Raw genomic sequence first — 26,682 nt, 5'->3', positions numbered from 1 at the left:
TTGGGGAATTCTCCAAACTCCACCCAGATTAACACTTCTTAAATACACTTTTTCACTCATTAAAACTGTATATTTTATTATGCAAATCTTATTTTTCTTACAGTTGCTAACCACAAGCTAGATCGGAAGCCCAAAACCCCCCTTCTTACAATTTCTCAATATCTGCGACATCCTCTGTAATAAGCAACTCTTCTAACTTCAAATGCAGGGACAAGTATCCATCTTATGAAAAGGACTCCATTTTAAATTCAATTACTTGACCTAACTTTTAGCTATTCAAGTCATTTAATCCTTCATCTAAACTTTAAAACTGTATTTGGAAGTTACACCAGATCCTGATTAGGCTTGTCAGCTAGGCCCTGCTTCAGCAAGTACCCAGTTTCAAGCCATCATCAGATTTTCTGGCCTGGTCAGTGCTTCTTAGCAGCCTAGGCTCTATGGCTCTGCCCACCACTATTCCAATGGAGGGGTCTCTAGCTGTAACATATATTAACAATGCGGATGATCTCCAGATCAGTTTTTTAGACTTAATGATACAGAAGAAAGAATATGGATTTATTACTACCCTTTATAGGAAAAGTACAGATAAGAATGCATTTTTAGAATACAACAGTTTCCATAATTCATCACTGAAACGTAATCTGCCTTACAGCCAATTTTTAAGACTTAAAAGAATTTGCACAGAATTCGATGAGTGTGAGAAACAATCCACAATTATGAAAAAAAGATTCCGCACAAGAGGGTATCCTGGGTGGGGCGGGGGGGGGGGTGGAGCAAGATGGCCGTAACATCGAACCACGAGTGACCTCGAGAAGTTTGGCTGGAGATAAACCTTTTTCAAATTTCCCTACTTCGTTTAGAAAAAGTTTTTACTTGCTTGTTTGCCACGATGCCTCATAAGAGAAAGGCTTTCGTTAGAATGGGAGCCCAGCCGGTTCTTACATCGACACCGATCCAACAAACGATCGAGGGATGTCTCGCGAGAACCAATTTGGCTTTGGGAGGTCCCACTCAGCAATGAGCGCAAGGAGAAGCTGAGCTCCAGGGACAGGACATTTCGTTGTCCCCCCCACGCGTTCTCCACAACCACAACCGGCAGAGGTCAGCCTTAGAGGTGAACCAGAAACCCATGAAGCTGGAAAAGTGGTATCTCAACTGGGCCCTATTGCTGAAAGCTCTCCTGAGGTCCTTCTACCATTGGAGGCTCAAGCTGCGCCGGTAACGCTTGAGGCAATATGGGGGATACTCCAGACTGTTTTGGCATCAACAAGTAAGATAGAATCTTTAGTAACTAATGTTCAGACTTTGTCTTCTTCTTTTACTACTATGAAGAGTGATGTTGCAGACAAAATAAAATATTTATCTGATGAAAATGCCAAGTTGAAGGAAACTACTGCAAAATTGATACAAGATAACACCTTGATACATGGGAGGTTAGAATATTTTGAGAACTTTAACAGGAGATTAAATCTCCGTTTATTGAACTTTCCCAAGACTCCAATTTATCCGCCGCAGGAAATTTAAAAAAGATATCTAATAGAACATTTGAAATTTTCTAAAGATAATATACCCCCGTTGAACAAAATATATTATCTTCCAGTGAAAAAAGTGAAGGAAAAAGAACGAGATTCTCAACAGGAGCAATGTGATCTCAATGTATCAGAACTATTAAAATCTTCATTAACAGATATAACCGAATGCCAAACTCTTTTGGTATCATTCATTTTTCAACAGGACTTGGAATCTGTTAGGAAACTTGCTTTGAGGAATTTACAAACCCCATTTCATGGGGTAAAGTCTGGGTTTTCCCAGACGTTACTAAGCAGACCCAAGCCAGGAGAAAAGAATTTTTGGCACTTCGACCTGCAATATTGGCTTTAGGAGCTTCTTTCAACTTGAATTACCCATGTAAATGTAACATCAAATATTTAGGGGTTAACTATGTTTTCTTAAACCCTGAACATTTAAAACAGTTTATTACTCAAAAAAGATAATTTAATACATGTTGAGACTAACAGGATAGTGTGCCTCATGTAATAGATCAGAGAGACAGATTGTGATAATTGGTTTAATGTGGCTAAGCTTTTCTGTTTAAGATTATGTTTTGTTTTTATTTCTTTATATAAATCTCATCTCCTGAGTAACTGCTCTAACCCCCACTTTATGGTTGTCTAATGCAAGTTATACAATTTTGCTTCTATTATTTATGGATACTACTTTAATATGTACTGTTTTTCTTATTCAAGAAGTGAAATGCTTGTAAAATTGAAATTGATAAATAATAAAAAAAGAGGGTATCCTGAAAGACACATAGAGGATGGTTACACAAAAGCAGGCCACAAGTTGAGAGAAGAATTATTGATACAACAGAGAGCAAGAAAAACACCTGATATCGTATGTACGCTGAAATACTCTCATCTAGCAAGCCAAATACAAAGGACCATCAGAAAGCATTGGCATATTTTAGAAGGCCATGAGTGCTTCAAGAACAAAGATCTTGTGGTTGCCTACTCCAGGAACAGGAACATTAAAGAAAGTTAGTACCCTCGACTCTTCCTGAAGACACAATGGATCTTTACCCCACTTTGACATTGGGACATAAGCCGTGCGGACGGTGTAGCGTGTGTCCACTTGCTTTGACAACTCTGCAATTTCAACACCCGCTCAATTTTTAAGAATACAAGCTATCCCATTCTTCAGATTGTAACACTAGTGAAGTTATTTACATCATCATATGTCCCTGTCCACTTCTATATGTTGGCAAAACCATACGTGCGATAAAAACACGCATTATTGAACATAGAGGCTATATCAACCATCAAGCCACCAGCGCTCCGTCAGTCCAACATTGGATACATGCTAAACATACAAGTACAGATTTAAAATTTTTAGTCTTTAAAGTTTTAAAAAGATCATGGAGAGGTGGTAATTTTGACAATCGACTAATAAGGGAGGAACAAAGATCAATATTTGAATTGAATACAATAAGCCCATGTGGTCTAAATGCAAATATAGAATGGGTTCATTTTTTATAATTTTTATATAAACATCTCTTATTGCAAGGCTTGCCAAATGTGTTTTCAATAATATGATATTATTTCATTCTATTTATATGTTGGATGTATGTTTTTTTAATTTTCAAACATGAATTATATAGTGAGTATTACAAAATTAATGCTTCTTCTACAAGGAATTTATATAGACATCTCTAATAACAATAATAACATAGTAGATGACGGCAGAAAAAGACCTGGACGGTCCAGCCAGTCTGCCCAACAAAATAACTCATATTTGCTGCTTTTTGTGTATACTGTGATAACCCCCTTCTCACTCAGGGTGACCTGGTTCTCAATATGCAGATCATATGCAAATTAGTGTGCTACCCCTTCTCGCTCAGGGTGACCTGGTTCCTACTAAGCAAATTAAACAGGTCTCACCAACTGCATATTTCTCAGGCAACTCTTTATTCCAGCCCCTGGGCACACTTCTTCTAGCTTAACACTTTATGCTTTCATAGATCTTCACACTGAGCCTCCCCACACAGATACATGGGCTCAGTACTACACCAGTACTTTGGGGACTCTCAACCCCAGGCTTTGCAGCCTGCTTCTCTCAGTACTTTGGACACACAGTCCCCCCTTTGAACACACAGTTCTGGACACACAGTCCCCGCTCTTTGAACACCCAGTTCTGGACACAGTCTTTTCTTCTTTGGACACACAGTCCCTCCACTAAACATACAGTTCCTATAAGTACTGAGGACACACAGTCAAACACTAATGCTTTAGGGACTTCTTACCCCAGGATTTTCAGCCTGCTGATCTCCTTTGGACACACAGTCCTCCACAAGTCCATAGGGTTAGCCAGTATCTTCCAGGGGCTCTCTCTTCTTCTGCTGCTAGCTCACTTCCCTCCCTTTCACAACTCAGGTGGGGGTATAAAGTGGTTAATTAGCTACCCAGGACCCAGCCCATAACCTCCTACACCTGTGGACCTCCCAGGGCTCTCCCCGGTCCTAGCGACTTCCACCTATTCTCCTAGCGCCCTCTAGTGGCCTACACAGTGTAGGACACCCTCTTACTTATCACAATACCCTACTTTGATTTGTACCTGTGCTCTTCAGGGCAATACTCGCTGTTATAAGTCTGCCCAGCACTATCCCCGCCTCCCAACCACCAGCCCCTCCTCCCAACCACCGGCTCTGGCACAGACCGTATAAGTCTGCCCAGCACTATCCTCACCTCCCAACCACCAGCCCTGCCTCCCAACCACCGGCTCTGGCACAATGATTGTCAATGCGTCTTCAACAGTATGATATTATGTGTTTGTTGCAGTTGAATCATTTAGTATTTTTAAATCATTTTTATATTTATGAATTGAACAGCGAGTATTGCAAAATTAATCTTTCTCTTTTTTTCGATCATTTTATATTGTATTTTTCATACTTTTAAATTTTTAATTATTTTTTTACATATACGTTCATAAATATTTATTTCAGTTCTTTTTCCTAAATACATAGAAAAATTAAATTTTCAGTCTTATATGAAATTATTAGTCTGATTTTGAATATAATATTTTATTGGACATATATATTTTATCATTTTTTATATTTTAATTTTTTAGTATTCTCCCATTTATTTTGTAGTACATCATTCACATTTTCAATTTTTAATTTTTATATTTTTTTCATTACATACATTCATTCATATAGTATATCGTATTATTTGTTGTGACCATTTAGTTAATTTCTTTGCAATTTAGACACACTTTGATTGACGTTAGATATAACCCACCCTACACAGGAAGTAACGTAATGCATTAGTCATGGTGGGCTCATACATATGCATAATATCCCCTTTAAAGTCATCAACACATTGATCATTTCCCCCTTTGCGATTTTTTGCTCCAATAGTCAGTGGAACAAGCTTGTCAGCTTGGTAAGTCCTTCTCTTCACATTAGACTATGTTATTTTTTTTTTATTTTTATTTATCCATTTTGAATAATATACAAAGACAAAATGTTTGACAAGATACACCAGTATGTAAGAAAACATTTAAAACACAAAAGAGAAACAATAAAGAAAGAATATTAACCATACTGGTTACAATAGTCCACAAATAAAGGTGGATTCAGGATGGATTAACTATACCAAAGGAAGTTGGCAAAACAAAATTAGCAATTTTAAGGAAACAAACAGGAGGTACCCCATAATTATGGAACATTTATCTGGGTTTAACCCTAGTCCCTCTTCGTATTAAGGAATGTACGTAACTGTTCAGGCTCAAAGAATACATATTTCTTATCTTTGAAAATCAAAATACACTTGCAGGGGAATCTTAATTAAAAACCAGCTCCAATGTTTAAAGAATCTTGCTTCACGTCCAGGAATTTTTTCCGTCTCTGCTGAGTCCATTGGGCAATGTCCGGAAACACTGAAACCTTACTTCCTTTAAACTCTGGATGAATATTTTTAAAATAAAGTCTCAACAAAGATTCTTTATCTTGTAAGAATACAAATGAAACAATTAAGGTTGCTCTGGTTTCAGTATTATCCTTCGACTGTTCCAGAAAATCTGTTAAATCAAGTGTTTCAGTCGGAATATCCTGTGATATAGGAACATCTTGTTGTTGGTTGGTTTTCTTATCCAAATAATAGATTTTCTGTATCGGAGGAAGGGATTGTTCCGAGTATTTATATATCTCTTTCAAAAATTTTACAAACATATCTTTTGGAGCAACAAACTGAGATTTTGGAAAGTTTAATAACCGCAGGTTCAAATTTCTTGACAAGTTCTCCATATTTTCAATCTTCCGATGCATTAACATACGGTCCACAGAGATTTGAGCCTGTTGCTCAGTTATTTTAACAATTTGTGTTTCCAAACTGGTTTGTTTCATCAAAACCCCTTCCATCTTTTCTTTTAGAGAATTTATTTGAGTTGAATTATTCAAAGATACAGAAATGAAAGATGTACAGACCTTATGAAGAGTTTCTAGGGCTTTCCAAATTGATTCCAGCGACACCTCTTGAGGTTTTACCAATGGCTGGATCGCCAGTGCACAAAGAGAGATTTCTTCTTGTGAGATAGTATCAGGCAGAGCCGCCGTGGCTTCCCCAGCTATCATTCCTGGTTGTTGCTGGACTCCCGCCACCAACCCTGAGGACTTATCGGGTGTCGCTTTCTCCGACAGAGTACGCCACCCCTTCGAGTCCGTTCCACTATTAGGATTTGGCACAGCTGCTCCGTCTGGCTGTGGAGGCGGCGGGGTCAAAGGTCCCAACGGGCTGAGTGAAAACTCGCTCTCCTGAACGGGGCTCTTCCCTGCCCCGTTAATGGAAACGCCCGAAATCGGGGTAGATACCAAAAAACGTTGATATGGACTGCTGCCCAGGTAAGGAGGGTACTTGCTTTGGGAGGGGTAGTCCCTTTGGCTTTCCCTTCCTTTTCGGCATGGTAATAGTTAAGAAAACAGCTTTGGAAGAAAAATTTTTGGGAGCGTCCGTATCACACGTCCTGCTTGGTCGCCATCTTGAATCTGCCTAGACTATGTTATTTTAAATGCACGTTTATACTCAAACGATAAAATTGATTAACTTTGTTTCTCATTTCATTTGACGCCATTTCCTTTTAAATACCTTTTGGCGTGTTTTTCAGTTAACTGTCTCTTTCAAGCACCATAACGAGAGTTTCATTAGCCTGTGGTTACTTTGTTTACTCATTATTACATATATTTATAATTTTTTTACAGCTTTGGTTTGCTACAGTATTTGTGGTACGTGTGAAGAGGAGGGCAAGGGGGTGGATAAAATAGAAGTGAAAGAAGAAGAAGTGAAGAGGGTCCAGAGAAAAGGGAGACAGAACAGAGCCTTGCCTTTGCTACTTCCGCAGAGGGAGAAAAGAAAAGGGTTCCTTCCCACGGAAAAATGAAGGCCGGAGAAAAACTACAATACCCAACGGCCCCGGGGAAAACCCTGGTATAGAAACTATCCTCCCCAGCAGCCTCCAGGGGAGAACCATGACAAGGCAAGGGAGGTGTCCCCTGGGGTTAATCAGGAGGAGGAGGAACAGCTGAGAAAAGTGTGGGACGAGGAACCCATGGAGTGGCAGGAGGCTGGAGAGAGAGAGAAGGTGGAGAGCAAGGAGGAGTCAATGGACATAGCAGCATGGGCTCAGCCATTGGGGAAAAAGCTGAGGAAGCAGGTGACTTCTTGGTATGGCAGCTGGGCTAAAAGGGGAAAGCAAAAGGATCATGCGGGAGACAGGTCAGTGATAGTGCAAGTGTGACCCAGAAAGAGTGGGACCCTTTTAGCTCCCCACAGAGTTCAGTCTGTTTTGGACTGTGTGCCGCTGAACTACTCAGAGTGAAAAGTGGGTTGTTTTGGGGAGGGATTATTTTTTCCCTGTATGAACTACTCAAAGAGAAAGGGAGATGTTTTTTTGAACTGTTTGCCATTGCACCTGAGAAAGATGTGTAGCAGTGGTTTTGCCTTTTTGAACTGCAGCCTACAGGCGCTCCCCAGAGGTGTAAAGCGCTGGGCTTTAGGACTGTTAAAGGAGAGAGGACTGAGTTCTGGAAGCAGTGGGCTTTTATGTTTCTTTTTACCCTGCTGTGCTGAATCCACCGAAGAGTGAAAACGGTGGGGGCTGAGTTTTGGTTCTTGTTTTGTTTTGAACTGCTGGACTGTGAGCACCAAGGAAATAAAACTTGCTGGTTTTTCTTTTGGAACTATTGATTACCTGAGTCTTACCCTGTGGATTACAGTGGGTTATGGTGCTGGGGCATGAAGCCTTGCCCATAGCTGGAGTCTCCAAGGAGGAGACAGGATCCTGAGAACCCCCAGAGGAGGGGTGGATCTTTCACACACGGTCCACAGTTTTTAATTACATCAGGACTGTGTTACTGTGCTCTGTTCAAGGTAAGTGCAGCGACGGTAGTTTTCCGACCTGATATGGAGTAACTCGTATTAACACCATCCACTTACTGTTCGACAACATGAGCAGTAACTTACCAATAAACCTTTGTCTCATTAATATTTACATTCAACATAATATAGTGGAGGGCAGGGTTTGCATATTTCCCCATATGTTGCAATTGACGGCTCCTCATTTATTAACATTTTTTCAGAACTATATTATTTTTCACCAAACCACAAATATATCTCTTCTCCATTTTATATTTTAATATTAATATTGGTCATGTCGACAATAGGCATTTAACAATAAAACATTTTTATATTATCATACATATGATCCATTTATTCCTTCAGATTGATACTTTTTAGCGTATTGTGCGAGGCGCTCATGCAGAAACTACACTTTTAAGATTAATACACTCTAGCGTGTTGAGCGATGTGTTCATGCAGTAGCCACAAGTTTTTCAATTTGTCTAGCCTGCTAGCAGGCAGACAGACAGTTTTGTGTCATATAACGTTTTGTTTTTGTTTTATTCCATCCAATAACTATACTCTATGCATTAGTATACATATCTCATGTTCAACTTTCTGTTTTGTTTTTTTGCATTCCTCATTTTTTAATAATTATTAATTTCTGACTCATCTGGTATTCATATATTTATAGTTTTTTCATAAAAATATTTTTTTCATATTTATTCATTTTCTTCAATTAATCATATCATATCATATTTTTTCGCTATAAAATATGTTTCTTTTATTATTTTCAATTTTTAATGTTTGTTTTTATTTGCATTCTTTTTTTCTTTTGGGTTTTGTGTTTTGATCAATACATATATTCTTTTACACATAATATTTTCACTTTATTTATCAAAAATTCTTGATAATATATTCAATAATACATTTCATTGACATATCCTTTTTTCCATAACAATATTGGTGCTGGTACTGTTTAAAATTCATCATAGTTATGTTACATTTTGATAGATATTTCATTTTTAACATTTTGAGTGATTTACATGTATCAGTTCATAACCATTTTTGTGTTACAACACAATTATGTTTGTTTATACTTGTTTGGTTTTCTTCATTATAATTTTTTATTGTTATCCTTCATTCATAGAGTTATTTGTTTGACCCCTGATGTAGACGCTTGTACGCGTCGAAACACGGCCCGTGTCGGGTCTCTTATTTTGAATATTCCAATAAAGACTGTTGATTCATATCTCCGGTGGTGCTTCGTCTATTGACAGCCTCTACTTTTGCCCTTTGTGCTTTCTCGTTGTAGAGGATCTTCCTGTCTTGTTTTTTGGTTTGTTTTGTATTTTCTGCTGAGTTTTCAATTATGGTTATATATATTTTATGGTCACATATTTTAAATTATGAGTAATTCTTATTTTAACATTTATTGTGTTTTTAATTGTCTCTATTGTTTTTAATTGTGATATAATTGTTTGTTTGTAGCCCCTGATGCAGCCCAGTTGGGCGAAACACAGCCTGTGTCGGGCTTTCTAATTTTATTTTCATCAAATTTCCATTAAATATTGTTTTTTCATATGCGTATCTAGCTTGTCTGTTTTCGATCTTTACTGTGTAGCCACTGAAGCCTGGAGCTTTGCCCATATTCCTAGTTTGGATAGCCTTCCTTATCTCCTCTTCATAAATCATCCTAGCCAACCTTTGTCTACTCTCCTCCATTGAGTGATGGTAACAGACACTTCTCCAGAAAATCAGCAATCTACTATTCTCTCACCTACACTTCACTCTGATGCAAAGTTTCATAAAACCTCTTAAATGCTTGTTTAATGTTCTCATTTTAATGTACCATATCCCTACCACCACCACCACCACCTCTACCATCTTTAATGTGAACATATTTGTTGGCCCATTTTAACTTTTAATTCGTGAGCTAACAGCCTCCCCTCTTATTCCTCTATTCATAATATAAATATTTAAGCCTCCCTAGATAAAAAGCAATTTCTACATTCTGCAATCTTCATAGTTCACATCTTGATTCACTCAGCTCAAATGTATATATACATTTTTAAAAAGTGCTTATTTCAGGGCTGTACACAGGGGATTGAGAGTTATTCTTCGTAATTCCATGTAGTTTAATTTCTGTTTCCAAAATGAAGCCAAGTAAAATTGTCCTCAATACTTCGTTGCAGTGGTGTCGCAACAGGTGGCCTAGGTGGGCAAGGGCCCATCCACTCTGCTTCAGCCCACCCAGTAGCAATGCACCTTTTCTCTGACTGGCAAGGATCCCCAAGCCTTGCCAGCTGAAGATTTCCTCCTGTAGCAGACAAAACTCCTAGAAGGTTTAGCAGTCAGTGCCAATGTCCCTGGGCCATGGCTGGCATACTGAGCAAACTCAGTTTTCACAAATGTACAAAACCTAAGCATGCACAGTTTGCTGGCAGTAATAGTGATGGCTCAGGGTCAGTGAAGCTGATTGTTGAGCTTGCTAGGAGCTCCGACTGTTGGAGGAGGAGGTCGTCTACTGACGGATGGGGGGATAGAAAGCAGAAAGAAAATTTTGTGCCCACCCACTTTGTACTCAGGGCCACTCAAAATTGGCCATCTGGCTGTGCTACTGGTATAGGGGAAAGTAACTGATGATAGTGGGGAAATCTGTCTGGTCTGGTATTTTGGACTTCTGATAGTGCCACATTTTTCCTGATGATCAGGATTTCTGGGCCTGTTCTCCATCAGCAGCAGAAGGAAAAATCACCATCACTTCAATATTTCACTGTCAAAATGAATCTCTAATATTCTGACAGATAGATGTTGTTTTCCTTTAGGTCTGGGCAGTGTTCTTTCAATCTCTGTGAAGGACTATCAGGACAGAGGGATAAGTATCCTCTGTGAATCTGCAGGATGGTATCCAGAGCCTGAAGTGACCTGGAGACAAGAAGTTGGACAGAGTCTGATACCAGCATCTGAAACAGAATTCCAAAGGCAGAATGGTCTGTTCAACGTCAAAACTTCCCTACTTATGAGAACAAATCAGTATGACAAGATTACCTGTCATATTAGAAACACTGTAATCAACCAAGAGAGAGAATCATCAATTTCTATAGCAGGTCAGTCATAGTCAAAAAAATAAGCTTCAGTAACATAGAGTGTTCATATGATTGAGCTCTAATATCATGAAACTGGCAGCACCTCCTAGAATCGGATGCAGAGAAGGTTATTACCATCTCTTCCGTCTCTCCCAGGTGAACATTTCTTTATTTGATTCCTCTGGTATGGTTCCATTTTCAGATTAGGAATTCTCAAATACGGATTGTGATATTCTATTTAAAGTTCATATCACCTGGTTTCATTTCTTTTTCAGGCATATTTTTCCAGCGGGTCTCCCGTTGGATGGTCTCTCTCTCCATCTTTCTGGTGTCTGTGATAATCCCATGTGGTTCACTGGTTGTATTGGTTATTTACCACTTGAGGAAAGAAAGACACGAGAAAGGTAAAGTATCCCTCCCATCCGTCCCCCCATCCCCATATCCTAGCAGTGTCTCGGGAGAGTTACAGGAGGAGCGAGGAGCGAACAATTGGAGTAGATGGATGGGAGGGTGCCTGGCATGGGCAAAGTTTGTGCCCCTCCCAAACAATCTGTTCTTATCTGGGTTGGTTGTGAATGGCATCATAGGCGCCATTTATAAGAAGCATGGGGAAGCTAAACCTCCCCAGCCCCAACCGCTAGCTTACCCTTCCTGCTCCACATGCTCTCCTGCCTGAGTCCATGGCAGCAACACCAACTGCCAGCTTCTCTTCCCTTTCCTTCCCTGCTGCTATCTGCCTGACTAAGTGAGCGTAAATGAAATGAATCCATGTGGAGGGGCAGAGCCCTTTGCGCACCTTTGTCAGTCTCCCTTCTCCTCCTCCCTCCCCGTGATGTAACTTGGATTTTTGTTTGTATTCCCCTTCTCAGGCAAATAGCAGCAGGGAAGGAAAGGAAATCTGAGAGTTCCTATTTGGTGTTGCTGCCATAGATTCAGGCAGGCAGCAGCGTGTGAACAAATGAGTCATGGGGGAGGGAGAGAATGAGATGGAGAGACTGTGGGGTAAGAGGGGAGAGGGAGAGAAAGAGATGGACTGATTGTGGGATAAGGGGATGGTCAATACTGCATGGTGAGGGATAGGGAAAGAGAGAGACAGGACTATTGGAGGGGGATAGATAGGCAATGCTGGATGGAGGGGGCGGTGAAAGAGATGGGACAATAGTGGATGCCGGAGGATGAGAGATAGAAGGGTGATTTTATATGGGGAACAAAGAGAGAGAAGCAATGGGCACTGAGAGAGAGACAATTTTGAATTGGAGGAAGAAAGAGGCAATGTTACATGGTAGGGGATAAGAGAATCAGAGGGGCAATGTTCATGTTCAGTGGGGACAAAAGAGAGAGATGCAGAGGAGATCCTGCATGGTCAGGAGGGGGAGGGAAAGAGAGAGGGGAGATGCTATATGGCAGACAGGCAGACAGAAAAACAGAAGATTCTGGATAGAGGAGGAGAGAGGAGATGCTGCATGGCTGGGGAGGAGAAGAAATACTGGTTGGAGGGGTGTAAGAGGAGAGACTGCATGGCTGTGGGGGGAGGAGATGACACATAACAGAGGGGAGAGTGAAAAGATGCCACAGGACTGGAGAGAGGGAAAAGAGACAGAGAAGAGATGCTGCATAGATAGCAGGAAACAGAGAGAGACCCACAGACAGGAGATGTTGTATGGCTGGAGGGGAGAGGGAAGAGTTGGTGACAGACTGGGGAATTAGAGAAGCAAAAGGGGAGGATATGAGTGAAAATCTGTAGGTTGATGCATATAAAAAATAGGGGGGGGGGGTTCAAGACTAGATACTAAGAATGAATTAGATCTGAGTAGACAGAGTCACAGCAAAACAGAAGAAAGCTAAATGTAAAATATCAATGTCAGAGATGGATGTAGTGGAAGAGGTGAAGAAGATCACAAAGAGAAAAATGACAAATAGGAGACCCTGGAATGAGTTATGAGAAGACAGGAAAATAGTTTCAAACTGAAACTTTTTTAGAGGTAGAAACTTAACAGCCAAAGAACTTTAAAAAGTAAATAGGAAGCCTCAAATCTTGTTCTAAAAGACAGTTATTTTATGTTCTTTGGTTGCTGGAGAGGTAGCACTGCCACTGTCCTGAATTAGGTATTAATTAAGGTGTGAGGAAGTAGAACATTTACAGAGGTTACTAAGGGCAACCTGATTACAGAGTTAGTTTGAAAGGGTCTCTTTGAAGCAGTCCCCTTAGATTCAAAACTATATAAAGAGGTAAGGTCCCACGTAACTTTCTTTCTGAGTTCTGAGAGAAGAGGACATTTCTCTGGTAAGTGAACATTATTTTGCCTTGTGCTTTTGGAACTTGGGGGTTTAAAGGAGAAATTGTAGGTTAGTGATAGGCAGAATAAAAATATACAGAAGCAAACTCTATCAACTAATCTCCATACTCTCTTCCCCCTAGTTTTAAAACTTTAACTTTGTACCACAGCATTAACAGCCTCTTGCAGGCACTGCAGGACCTAGTTTAGACCTCATCCCTCCCACCCCTGGCACAACTCTTCATTTATAGTCAGTTATTATAATTAGGATAACAAGCAAGGAGTGTTTTTACAGAGTTTTAATTACATTTCATTACTTCCAAAGAAGAAAAGACTAAATAAATCACACAATATACCATATAAACTAAAGATATTTTTATAATAGGCTAATATCCTTAATACCTTAGCAAGTTCTAAATTATTGAAAAATTGAAAAATACTAAGATAAAGTCAGCAGTCCAGTAGGGAGAGGGGTGCTATCCAGTCTTTTGCACCGAGTATCACATGTATGATTGTCTCCCAGTTGGTGAGCAGTTATATATGTGTGCCTGATGCAAAGAGCTCCTAGCTCTCAGAGAATGGGTCTGTTCTCTTGAGGCTAGAGTAACAGACTTGGTGGAGCTGAGGGAGACAGAGAGGTACATAGAGGAGACCTACAGGGATTTTGTAGAGAAGTCTCACTTCCAGTCTGGCAGCCCCTGTGCTGTCTTGGAAGAGGGAGGTCGCCTAGAAAGAGAGCATCACCCTGATGAAGTAGGAAGTACTCCTGTAGCCAGGACCTGCCCACCAGGGGATGTACAATCCTCTTGCACTGAGGATATGTCTCCAAGGACTTCTGCCCAGGAGGAAAGGGTTAGGACAGCTATTGTAGTTGGTTGTCATGTTCTCTGTCTCTGCAGAGTAGAGCACTGAAGGATTGAACGACCATCTTTGTTTGGGGCTTTTCCCAGGTTCTGGCAGCCATCTTTGATAGGGGCGGCTGTGGTGGTGGCAGCCATCTTGGAGTGTGGCAGCTTCAGGAGGGAAGCCCATATTTGGGCGCAGGGCGTCTCCAATGGGGGCAGCCATCTTGTATTCAGCTGTGCAAGCTTAGCTCTAATTCTCACACTATTTAAGGCCTTGTTCTCAGTTCTTCTGTGCTTCGGCTTCTACTCAGTTTGCTGGATAGTTGCTCTGCCGGTTCCTGGATCTGCTATTGACTGCTGCCTGGTATTGACCTTTGCCTGTCTCTGGACCTGCTATTGACCGCTGCCTGGTATTGACCTTTGCCTGTCTCTGGACCTGCTATTGACCGCTGCCTGGTTTTGACCTTTGCCTGTCCCTGGATCTACAATTCTCGCTACCTGGTCTTACCCTGTGGACTTGGTGCTGTACTTTGTTCTCTCCCCTGTTGGCTACTTGCACTCAGGGGTTCAAACCCTGTGGAATGGTGATTGGCACTGGGGGGGACTCAGGGTTTTGGCCAACATCTCGGTGAGGGATTTCCCTCATCGAGTACAGGGGCTCACCTCTCAGTATTACGAGCTTGACAGAAAGCCGAAGCCATGAGCTCGTCGGACAAGACCGATCTTACCAAACTTGCTCAGATTGTACAACAGCAGCAGGGGCAGTTGAATCAGCTGTCCTCTGCTCTACAGAATATCTGTCCTCAGCTACAGACGATGCAGGCTACCCGGGCCAGTGCTTCAAGTCCTCCAGAGCCAATGGGACCCCCGGGAGGGTTCCATCTCCCTGACCTACTACGCTTTGATGGCACCCCCCCATTCGCCTGTCGAGGATTCATTAACCAGTGCCGAATGTTGTTCGATTTGCAACCACAAGCTTTTCCTTCAGATCAAGTCAAGGTCACATACATGATGACTCTCTTGTCAGGACCAGCCCTAGCATGGGCTACTCCTCTGTGGGAGCAGAGGGATCCAGCTTTGTCTAACTTTAATGAATTTTTACGCCAATTCCATATGGTATTTGATGTGCCCAAAAGACCTTCATCCACAGCCAGACAGCTGTTGCGCGTACAGCAGGGGTCAGACTCAGTTGGGGAGTACGCGATTCGATTTCGGACCCTTGCGGCCAAGTTGGGCTGGAATCAAGAAGCGCTGACCACCATAATTTGGCAGGGGTTGAGTAGCCGCAAAAAAGGACGAATTAGCTGGATGGGAAGTACCCACGTCTCTTGATGCGGTGATCGCCTTATGCACTCGGATTGATGTCCAGTTTCAAGAGCATGCCCGGGAGTGAGCGGGTCAGCGATCTGGGGCCAAACTCTCCTTGAGTTCCCAGGGCCATCAGCTGCCGAGGAAGATGCCGGAACGTTCAGCGGAGAACTTGGAGGAACCCATGGTAATGGGCCGATCACAGCTCACCGTGAAGGAGCAAATGTTTCGTCGTAGGAATCGACTCTGTTTTTACAGCGGAGAATCTGGCCATATGGTAGGCCAGTGTCCCAATAAGTCGGGAAACGACCAGGCCCAGGACCACTGAGGTGGGTGGCCCTGGGTCATGTAGCATCTGAGCCAGAACAAGAATCGTCGCCGGCGGAGAAGCTGGTGGTGGTTCCCCTGACCTTGCAATTCCAGGACCTTTCAGTATCTACCTCCGCATTGATTGACTCCGGAGCAGGGGGTAACTTCATCGCCGCTGAACTGCTGGCTAAGTTAGGTAGCCCCTGCATGACCTGTGGATCACCGCTGCAGGTAACCTCGGTCCAAGGAGGGGCATTGCCCCATGCTATTACCCATGTCACCAAACCCCTACTGGGGGTGAGTCATACTGAGACTATTCAACTGTACGTGCTTCCCCAGGCTATTCAGCCGGTGATAATGGGCATGCCCTGGTAACGCCAGCACATGCCACAGATTAATTGGAGAACAGGAGTTGTGGCCAGTTGGAGTCCGCAGTATCATTTAACCTGCCTCAAGCCCGTGGTCCCACCTGGTGGGATGGTGGAGGTGGCCACAGGGGAAGTAAAGACCAAGTGTTCAGGACTTCCTACAGAGTATCGGATGTTCCAGGATGTGTTTGATGCCCGAGAGGCGGAGAGTCTTCCTCCTCATCGTCCATTCGATTGTGCCATCGAGTTGATGCCCGGACATACTCCACCCCAGGGACAATTGTACACCTTATCACGTGGAGAGTCAGACGCAATGCGTCAGTATGTCCAGGAGAACCTGGCTAAGGGCTTTATCTGACCCTCTTCCTCGCCGGCTGGCGCTGGGTTCTGTTTTGTGGCCAAAAAGGACAGGTCCTTACGGCCATGCATCAATTATCGGGGTTTAAATGCCATCACCATCAAGAATAGATATCCTTTGCCCTTCATCCCGGAGCTTTTTGACCGGATTCAAGGGGCCACTATTTTTTCTAAGTTGGACTTGCGTGGAGTGTATAATTTAATACAAATCCGGCCAGGGGACGAATGGAAGACGGCCTTCAATACCCATGAAGGGCACTTTGAATATTTGGTCATGCCTTTTGGCCTTTGTAACACCCCGGCTGTCTTCCAGGACTTCGTGAACTCCATTTTCCACGACCTCTTATACACCTCTGTTATGGTATACCTGGATGATATTCTAGTTTTTTCCACCTCACGTCAGGAACATGTGAAGCAGGTCCATACTGTGCTGCAGCAACTGCAGGACAATCACCTCTATGTGAAACTTGAGAAATGCACATTTCATCTGCACAGTATTTCTTTTTTGGGCTATATTCTGTCAGCAACGGGACTACGAATGGACCCTGGGAAGGTCTAAGCCATTCAAGATTGGCCACGACCACAGGGGTTGCGAGCGCTCCAACGGTTCCTGGGCTTTGCTAATTATTACAGACAATTTATACATCGCTACTCTGTAGTGGCAGCTTCCCCCACCGCCTTAACTAAGAAGGGTGCTAACGTTAGGGAGTGGTCTCCGCAAGCCGTCGAGGCCTTTGAAACTCTCAAGAAGGCTTTTCTGTCTGCTCCGGTCCTCCACAGTCCTGATCCCCAATGACCTTTTATTTTGGAGGTGGACGCCTCAGCTGTGGGAGCGGGGGCAATCTTGTCACAAACTTCGGAAGCAGGGAAGAGGCACCCATGTTTCTTTTTTTCCAAGAAGTTCACGACGGCCGAACGGAATTATACTGTGGGGGATCGGGAGTTGTTAGCCCTCAAGTTGGCTTTTGAAGAGTGGCGGTATCTCTTAGAGGGGGCAATCCATCCAATCTCTGTCATTACCGATCACAAGAACTTACTCTACCTGCAGGACGCTAAGAGACTCAACCCCCGATAAGCCCGGTGGTCCCTGTTTTTCGCTTGCTTTAATTTTCAGCTCAATTTCTGCCCTGCAGTGAAAAATGTTCAGGCGGATGCATTGTCCCGGGTCTTCGACTCTCCGGAGGAAATCGAGGAGTGGCACCCTATGCTTGACCCGGCTACTGCTATGCTCACGACTCCAGGAACCTCCCGGATTCTGGTAGCTCCTTGATTCCGAAAGAAAATACTTAGATGGGGACATGCGTCCGCGATCGCTGGAGATCAAGGATATCATAAGACACTGCATCTCATCTCTCGGTTTTATCAATGGCCATGCATGGCTCAGGACATCCTGCAGTTCGTCACTACCTGCCCTACTTGCGCCCGCCACAAGAAACTGACTGGGAAGCCCTGGGGGTTGCTTCAACCTTTGCCGGTGCCACAAGCTCCATGGCAAGAACTGTCGATGGACTTTATTACAGAGTTACCACCCTCCCAGGAGTGTACGGTCATCTGGGTGGTGATAGACCGATTCTCACGTATGGCCCACTTTATTCCCCTGAAGGGGCTCCCGTCGTTGGCAGTTCTTGCCCAACAGTTCATTCACCCTATCTTTCGCATACATGGATTGCCAATGCTTATCATCAGCGACCGGGGGTCCTCAATTTACCTCTAGATTTTGGAGGGCCCTGTGTTCCAGCTTTGGCAACAAGAACCTTTTCTCCTCGGCATATCATCCTGAGACTAATGGTATGGTAGAGCGAGCGAATCAGACACTGAAGGCGTATCTAAGACTGCATGTTAATGCTCGACAAGACGATTGGGTCTCCTTATTACCATGGGCTGAATTTGCTTATAATAATAGCCTTCATTCAGCCGCACACACATCTCCGTTCTTTGCAGCCTACGGGTGGCACCCACGATTGCCTCTTCCCATGCCTCTGGTGGCGGAAGTGGTTCCAGGCTCTGCTCCACCTCAGCTTTACAGAACTTTGACCGATCTCCAAGGAGTGTGGAAGGACGTACAGTTACACCTGCATCAGGCCGCAGAGACTTACCAGAGGGTTGCAAATAAAAAGAGATGAGCCACACCTCAGCTTGTACAGGGTCAACGAGTCTGGCTTAGTACTAAGTATCGAAAACTCATTCATTGGGCCTTTTGCCATCATAGATCGCATAGGAGCAGTTACTTACAGACTCCGTTTGCCATTGCAGTTCAAGATACATAATGCATTTCATGTTTCTCTACTCAAACCTTGTGTATCTTCTAAGTGGCATCCAACACCCAAGGTGGGACCGATTCCGGAGGTATCCTCATAGCCTGAGTTTGAGGTCCAGGAAATCCTGGACTCTAAGCATAGAAGAGGACAGCTCTACTATCTATTGGCATGGAAACACTATGGCCCTGAGGATAACTCTTGGGAACCAGCAAGTCAGATCCATGCTCCCAAATTAATTTGAGACTTCCATGCCCAATATCCCTGAAAACCTGGCCCGGGGTAGAGAGGGCGGTCTTTAGGGGAGGATACTGTCATGTTTTCTGTCTCTGCAGAGTAGAGCACCGAAGGATTGAACAGCCATCTTTGTTTGGGGCTTTTCCAGGTTCTGGCAGCCATCTTTGATAGGAGCGGCTGTGGTGGTGGCAGCCATCTTGGAGTGGGGCAGCTTCAGGAAGGAAGCCCATATTTGGGTGCAGGGCGTTTCCGATGGGGGTAGCCATCATGTATTCAGCTGTGCAAGCTTAGTTCTAATTCTCACACTATTTAAGGCCCTGTTCTCAGGTATTGACCTTTGCCTGTCTTTGGACCTGCTATTGACCGCTGCCTGGTATTGACCTTTGCCTGCCTCTGGACTTGCTATTGTCCGCTGCCTGATTTTGACCTTTGCCTGTCCCTGGACCTGCTATTGACCGCTGCCTGGTTTTGACCTTTGCCTGTCCCTGGATCTACGATTCTCGCTGCCTGGTCTTACCCTGTGGACTTGGTGCTGGACTTTGTTCTCTCTGCTGTTGGCTACTTGCACTCAGAGGCTCAACCCCTGTGGAACGGTGGTTGGCACCGGGGGGGGGGGGGGGGACTCAGGGTTTTGGCCGACAGCTTGGTGAGGGATTTCCCTCATCGAGTACAGGGGCTCACCTCTCAGTGTTACGAGCTTGACATTGGTGATTCGATCATTAGGCATATAGATAGCTAGGTGGCTGGTGGACATGAGGATTGCCTGGTGACTTGCCTGCCAGGTGCGAAGGTGGCGGACATCGCACATCACAGAGACAGGATCTTAGATAGTGCTGGGGCAGAGCTGGCTGTCATGGTACATGTGGGTACCAGTGACATTAGGAAAATGCGGGAGGGAGGTTGTGGAAGCTAAATTTAAGTTCTTAGGTAGAAAGCTGAAGTTTAGCTCCTTCAGGGTCACATTTTCAGAGGTGCTTCCCGTTCCACGCACAGGACCCAAGAGGCAGGCAGAGCACTGAAGTCTCAATGCGTTGTTGAGGGATGAGGGATTTAGATTTGTTAGGAAATGGGTGACATTCTGGGAACCAGGTTGCTGGCGCTAACTTTTAAAAAGGAGATAGAGCAGCTTTTAAACTAGAATGGGGGGGGGGGGGGAGGAGGGAAGCCAACACTCGCCCAGGAGCGCATGGGTCGGCATGGAGTATTCTTGAAGGATACTTTTGAAATAGGACATTTAGGGAATCCCAGTAGAGAGGTTTCAACAATGCTGAAAGTAAGCCAGGTGAGCTTAATGAGAGAGCAAGATAAAGGATGTACATTATCCCCTTCAACTTCTAAGCAGCTTGTAGATCAAAGGAAAAAACACAATTTGAAGTGCCTGTATACAAATGCTAGAAGCCTAAAAGATAGGAGAATTAGAACATATAGGAGTAAATGATGAGGTAGATATAATAGGTATCTCAGAGACATGGTGGGAAAAGGACGATCAATGGGACACTGTATTCACGATAGAGAAGCTCAAATTGGAGGGGGGGTTGCGCTATATGTTAAAGAGGGAATTGAGTCAAATAAAATAAGCATTTCACATAACACAGATAGAAGTGTGGAATCACTATGGATAGACTTCCACGTGTGAAGGGAAGGAGTATTCTTGTAGGGCTGTACTACCGTCCGCCAGGACAGAACGAACAGACGGATGAAGAAAAGTTTGCACAGATTAGGAAAGCTGGCAAACTGGGCAACACTATAATAATGGGTGATTTCAGTTACCAACAACTCACAAACAATTCTACCTTGTACACAATTAGTTTGAGGGCAACTATGGCAGGCACACCATAAAAAAGTGGAGAAAAAAAGACTTCAGAAAAATCGGATCCACCTCGTTTTTAAAGGACACGCCTTAGATATAATGAGGGAACCATTGCAATCATATGTCTTCACAAAAAAAACTCCACATTAACTTTCATATGAGCACTGCCATGTGCCACCACAAACATTGTAGGAGACTCAAATCACTTATCCAAGCTTGGAAAATGTACTTAGCTCATTATTTTGATGTCTTCGCCATTCATAATTCAATCCAGGTCCAAATGCTGTACTTTCTCAAAATTCCTCAAATCCCGACAGGGAAGCCCTGTTTCGCTATACCATAGCTGCCTCAGGGGAATATTTTCTTTCTTTCTCATCCAACTGATTTCAGTTACCCCAATATTGACTGAATAAATGTTACATCAGGAAGTGCCAGGGAGATAAAAGTTCTAGATGTAATAAACAACTGCTTCTTGGAGCAGCTGGTCCAGGAACTGATGAGAGGGGGAGCCATTTTGGATCTGGTTCTTTGTGGCGTGCAGAGCATAGTGTGAGAGATGGCGGTGTTGGGTTCCCTGGGAAACAGTGATGATAACATGATCAAATTTGATCTACTATCTGGGATGAAACGGCAAAGGAAATCTACTGTAGCTGCATTTAATTTTTGAAAGGGCGACTATGGCTGCAAAGGTTAGGACACTAAATCAGGCATGGACATTATTCAAAAATACCATCTTGGAAGCCCAGTCCAAATGCATTCCATGTATTTGCAAAGGTGGAAAGAAGAGAAAATGTCAGCCAGCATGGTTAAAAGGTGAAGTAAAAGAGGCCATTACAGCGAAAAGATTGTCCTTCAAAGAATGGAAAAAGGTCCCAAATGAAGAAAATAAGAAGCAACATAAGCACTGGCAAGTCAGATGCAAAGCACTAATAAAGAAGGCTAAAAAATAATTTGAAGAAAAACTTGCCGCAGAGGCTAAAACTCACAGTAACAGCTTTTCCAGGTACATCAGAAGTAGAAAGCCTGTGAGGAAATCCATGGGACCGTTAGATCATGAAGGAGCAAAAGAGGCGCATAGGGAGGACAAGGGTATAGTGGAGAAACTGAATGAATTTTTTGCTTCTGTCTTTATGGAAGAAGATGTAAGAGATCTGCCTGTACCGGAATTGGTTTTCAAGGGTGATGATGCAGAGGTACTGAAAGAAATCTCAGTGAACCTGCAAGATGTACTGAGCCAAATTGATAAATTAAAGAGTAGTAAATCAACTGGACCAGATGGCATACATCCAAGGGTATTCAAAGAACTCAAGCATGAAATTGCTGATCTGCAGTTAGTAATATGTAACCTGTCGTTAAAATTGTCTGTAGTACCTGAAGATTGGAGGGTGGCCAATCTGATGTCAATTTTTAAAAAGGGTTCTAGGGTTGATCTGGGAAAATATGGATCGGTAAGCCTGACATCAGTGCCAGGCAAAATAGTGGAAGCTATTATAAAGAGTAAAATTACAGAACATGTAGACAAACATGGTTTAATGGGACAGAGTCAGCATGGGTTCAGCCGAGGGAAGTCTTGCCTCAGTTTGCATCATTTCTTTGAAGGCATGAATAAACATGTGGATAAAGGTGAGCCAGTTGATGTAGTGTTTCTAGATTTTCAGAAAGCTTTAAATAAAGTTCCTCATAAGAGACTCCTGAGAAAATTAAAGAGTCATGGGATAGGAGGCAAGGTTTTAGTGTGGATTAGAAATTGGTTATTGGACAGAAAACAGAGGATAGGCTTAAATGGTCATTTTTCTCAATGGAGGAGGGTGGAGTGCCGCAGGGATCTGTACTGGGACCTGTACTATTTAACATATCGATAAATGATATGTAAATCGGAATGACGAGTGAGGTGATCAAATTTGCAGATGATACTAAACTATTCAAGGTTGTTAAAACATGTGCAGACTGTGAAATATTTCAGGAACACCTTAGGAAATTGGAAGACTAGGCGAAATTTAATGTTGACAAATGCAAGGTGATGCACATTGGAAAGAATAATCCGAATCATAGTTACCTAATGCTAGGGTCCACCTTGGGGGGTCAGCGCTCAAGAAAACAATCTTGGTGTTGTAGATAATACTCTGAAATCTTTTGCTCAGTGTGCGACTTTTTAGGAAAGGAATGGTGAATAAGACCGAAAACACTATAATGCCGTTGTATCGCTCCTTGGTGCATCTGCACCTTGAGTACTGCATTCAGTTCTGGTAGCCGTATCTCAAAAAAGATATAGCGGAATTAGAAAAGGTTCAAAGAAGAGCAACCAAAATGATAAAGGAGATGAAACTCCTCTCATATGAGGAAAGACTGAAGAGGTTAATAATGTGTAATGTTAGTTTACATTAAAGTTCATAATTAAAAATTAAACAAAAAAACAGAAAATAAATGATTCCTTTTTACTGGACTAAATACATTTTTTGACTGACTTTCAGAGGCCAAAATCTAAATTCATCAGGTAAGCAAATTATCCTGACCTGAGGAAGGAGGTTTTGGCCTCTGAAAGCTAATAAAAAAAATATAATAAATTATTTAATTATTATTTGTTACATTTGTATCCCACATTTTCCCACATATTTGCAGGCTCAATGTGGTTTACATAATACCGTGAAGGCATTCGCCAATTCCGGTACGGGATTAGTACCAAATGTTGTATTTGGATAGGGAAGATAAGATTCAATCAAGTTGGGTTGAGGTAAAAGAGTTTGTCAATGTCCAATACGATCTTTGATAGTGAAGTGTTGCAGGGTTGAGTCACTTAAGTTGGGTCATTCGGATATGCCTTTCCGAATAGGTGAGTCTTTAGTAATTTTCTGAATTTTAGGTGATCATAAGTTGTTTTCACCACTTGTGGCAATGCGTTCCACAGGCGCGTGCCTATGTAAGAGAAGTTGGACGCATGGGTTGTCTTGTATTTTAGTCCTTTGCAATTTGGGCAGTGGAGATTCAGGTAAGACCGTGATGAACTGGTACTATTTCTGATTGGGAGATTGATTAGGTCAATCATGTAACCTGGGACTTCACCATAGATAATCTTATGGACTAAGGTGCAGATTTTGAAAGAGATGCATTCTTTGATAGGAAGCCAGTGCAATTTTTCACGGAGTGGTGGGCGCTTTGGAATCGTGTCTTACCAAATATCAATCTGGCTGCTGTGTTTTGTGCCGTCTGGAGTATCCTTGTGAGTTGTTCCTTACATCCCGCATTAGTCCATTAAATTAGTCCATTAATTAGTCCATTAAAAAGGTATCATCTTATTTTCTCTTCCAGTTTTATTTTTTTGTATTAATTTTTAATTTCATGAGTGGAATGTGTTTGTTTTTGTTTACGTTTGCTGTCTTTATATTTTGCAAAATAGAGAATGAAATACATTACTGTTTCTAGTTCTCCAGTGTAATATGGTATGCAGATCCCAGCTTCTTGGGGTTTTAGCTTAATTTTTGTCTACATATGTCTATATTTAGCTTGTGGGTACTTATCCCATTCTTGGTGGTGGTCTGTCTGTGTGAAGGAGGCCAGTTATTATGATAGCATTGAATGTCTGTGTAGAATCAATCTGTAGTAATCCAGTTTGTTTAGTGTAACATAGGGTAAGGAGGGAAAAGAAAAAAATGTTTTTTTACCTGGGGGGGTCCGTTTTGGGGCTCTGGAGGGCAGGAGACTGGCATGGCTGCAGTTGGTAAAGGCGCTGTGGGAAGCAGTGCTGATCGGTCCGGGGCGGAACAGTGGAGGTGCTCTAGGAGATTCTGTAACCTGGGAAACAGTGTTGCTGGCAGTTGGGCAGAGTGAGTTTGGACCTTGATGTGTAAGGAGGTGCTGTGCTGGGTGTGAGTGTGGGAGAGGTGATTTTAAGAGAAAAAGGTAGAAAAAAATACTTTAAGGGGAATTGTGATACTGAAGGGGGTAAAGGAACACTTTAGGGGATGTGCCTATTTAAAAAGGAAAGTGCTTCCCCCAATATTTCAGGGTTTGGGAGTTTAGGAGTAATGAGGGAGAGAGTAAGGGAAAATTTAAAGTGAATTAATGTAAGAGGGATGTGGAGAAAGGGTGGTGAATAGAATTAAAATAATTTTTTTTTAATTATAGACTGAAAAAGGAAAAAGAATTCTAAACTGCTGTATGTACAAAGTGAGTTCAGTGAAGCGGAATGTTGGGAGCAGAGCCTGTTAGTAGAATGCTGAGAGTTGTGCTGCAGTGCTGAATGGAACAAATCACTCTGGTTAGCTTAGGGAAGAAAAATATATAGTTCAGGTCCTGAAGAGAAAGGAATATATAGTTAATTTTATTTTACTTATTATAGAGGCCACAGTTTAGTGATTAATAGCCCCCACAACTGTATATCCTTTAAGAAGAAAGTAGGGAGAACAGGGTTTTGTCTCCAATTACTTTTGTTAAGAGTGAGGTGTAGCAAGAAGACTGCACGGCTGAGGACAGCTATTTCGGAGAAAAGAAGGGCTCTATCGCAAGAAAGATTCCGTGAACTTATACCCCTGAGCTAAGTAATACTGCAATAAAAAGAGAAGTGAGGGAATGAAATAAAATAAAACTGGTTAAGAAAATACTTACCTAGTCTCCTGGGAGTGAAGATCTTAGAAGTACCTGAAAAGAGAAAGAGAAACAAAGAATCAAATCCTTGATAGCAATATTGATACAGATACAAAGTGACAAATTGAAGAATGAGAGAGAACTAAGAAATAATACTTATCTGATCGCTGTTGGTTTTGCTGATTGCAGAGGGGTGGGTGTCCTGTAAAGGAAAAAAATGATAACATGTTAAAGGTTATTCTTTTGGTTAAAATATTTAAAAAGTGAAGGGAACTGGTACAAGAGACAAAAGTTTACCCTTAATTGTTTATTAATGATAATTTAATTCAGAATTATATTTTCATAACGCAAAATCAAATGATATATAATTGTTAGTTGTGTTTGCTAGATAAGTTACAAACATAAAGGTTATTCACACCACAACTGAAGAAATGTTTTAAATAAATGTTTTTTTAATCGTACATAGACTCTAAGTAATTCTTGTGGTCATGTTTGTTGTCTAAAACAGGGTAAAATCCTAAAAATTAGTTTACATTTCCTCACCTATCCTTTGAGGGTAGGTGACGTGGTTAGTTTCTGTAGCTCACCCCTCAGTCCTGTGTGCTGGTTCCCGAGAAGTTGCCATGACTACTAACATCTGGCTTCTCGGAATCCTGCTCTATCTTACATCACGCACAGGCGTGAGCTGGTTCTTGCTACATTAGTCTGTATATTAATGTTCTTTTGTCCACTGATTTGTTTACAGCTCTATCTTTTCCTTGATAAACCTTTGTTATTTGACTCTTGGAAGTAAGTGCTATGATGGTACTGTAGATTTGGTTTATAGGTCCTGAGTGACTTTTAACATTTTGTATTACTTTACAATATGCCTAATACTAGATTTTGGATTTGGATTTAGCTCAAGTCAGTGTGAGTTACATTCAGGTACACTAAGGGGCCCTTTTACTAAGCCACACATGGCCTTGCAATAATTTCATTTTCGACGCGTGTCCACTACGTGCTCCGGAAAATATTTTTATTTTCTGGCATGCGGGCGGTAGTCACCCAAAATGTGTCTACAATACCTTAGGCCATTTTTCAGCGTGCCTTTGTAAAAGGGCTTCTTTGTATTTTCTTGGAGGATTTACAGCTGGTTTGTACCTGAGACAATGGAGGGTTAAGTGACTTGTCCAAGATCTCAAGGAGCAGCAGTTGGATTTGAACTCTGGTTCTGAGCCTGCTGCTCTAACCATTATGTACAGCTAATACATGTTTGGTAACAACAGTTAACTAAAGGGCAGCAGATCTGAAACCTGGTATGGCATAGGGAAGGTGGGAAGTGTTGGGTAAAGAGGGAGGAAGGGAGAAAGAGCTACGCTTTG

General features: G+C 42.3%; 2 protein-coding genes across 2 annotated transcripts in view; both read left to right on the top strand.

Moving 5' to 3' along the window:
• The window catches only part of LOC115466343 (butyrophilin subfamily 1 member A1-like), a 494,943-nt gene that overhangs the window by 102,565 nt on the left and 365,696 nt on the right, over positions 1 to 26,682 (top strand). Inside the window, exons 4-5 of the mRNA XM_030197531.1 lie at positions 10,715 to 10,996; positions 11,251 to 11,379. Of these exons, the coding sequence (XP_030053391.1) occupies positions 10,715 to 10,996; positions 11,251 to 11,379 (411 nt within the window). The remainder of the gene's footprint in view (positions 1 to 10,714; positions 10,997 to 11,250; positions 11,380 to 26,682) is intronic.
• Positions 1 to 26,682, top strand: part of LOC115466338 (butyrophilin subfamily 1 member A1-like) — a 1,244,786-nt gene that overhangs the window by 1,125,261 nt on the left and 92,843 nt on the right. The gene's annotated exons all lie outside the window — the stretch shown is intronic.

The sequence above is a fragment of the Microcaecilia unicolor genome, chromosome 3 (genome assembly GCF_901765095.1).
Source record: "Microcaecilia unicolor chromosome 3, aMicUni1.1, whole genome shotgun sequence".
Classification (NCBI taxonomy): domain Eukaryota; kingdom Metazoa; phylum Chordata; class Amphibia; order Gymnophiona; family Siphonopidae; genus Microcaecilia; species Microcaecilia unicolor.
Note: the sequence above shows the minus strand (reverse complement) of the source record. Positions and strands in the feature narration are given on the sequence as shown.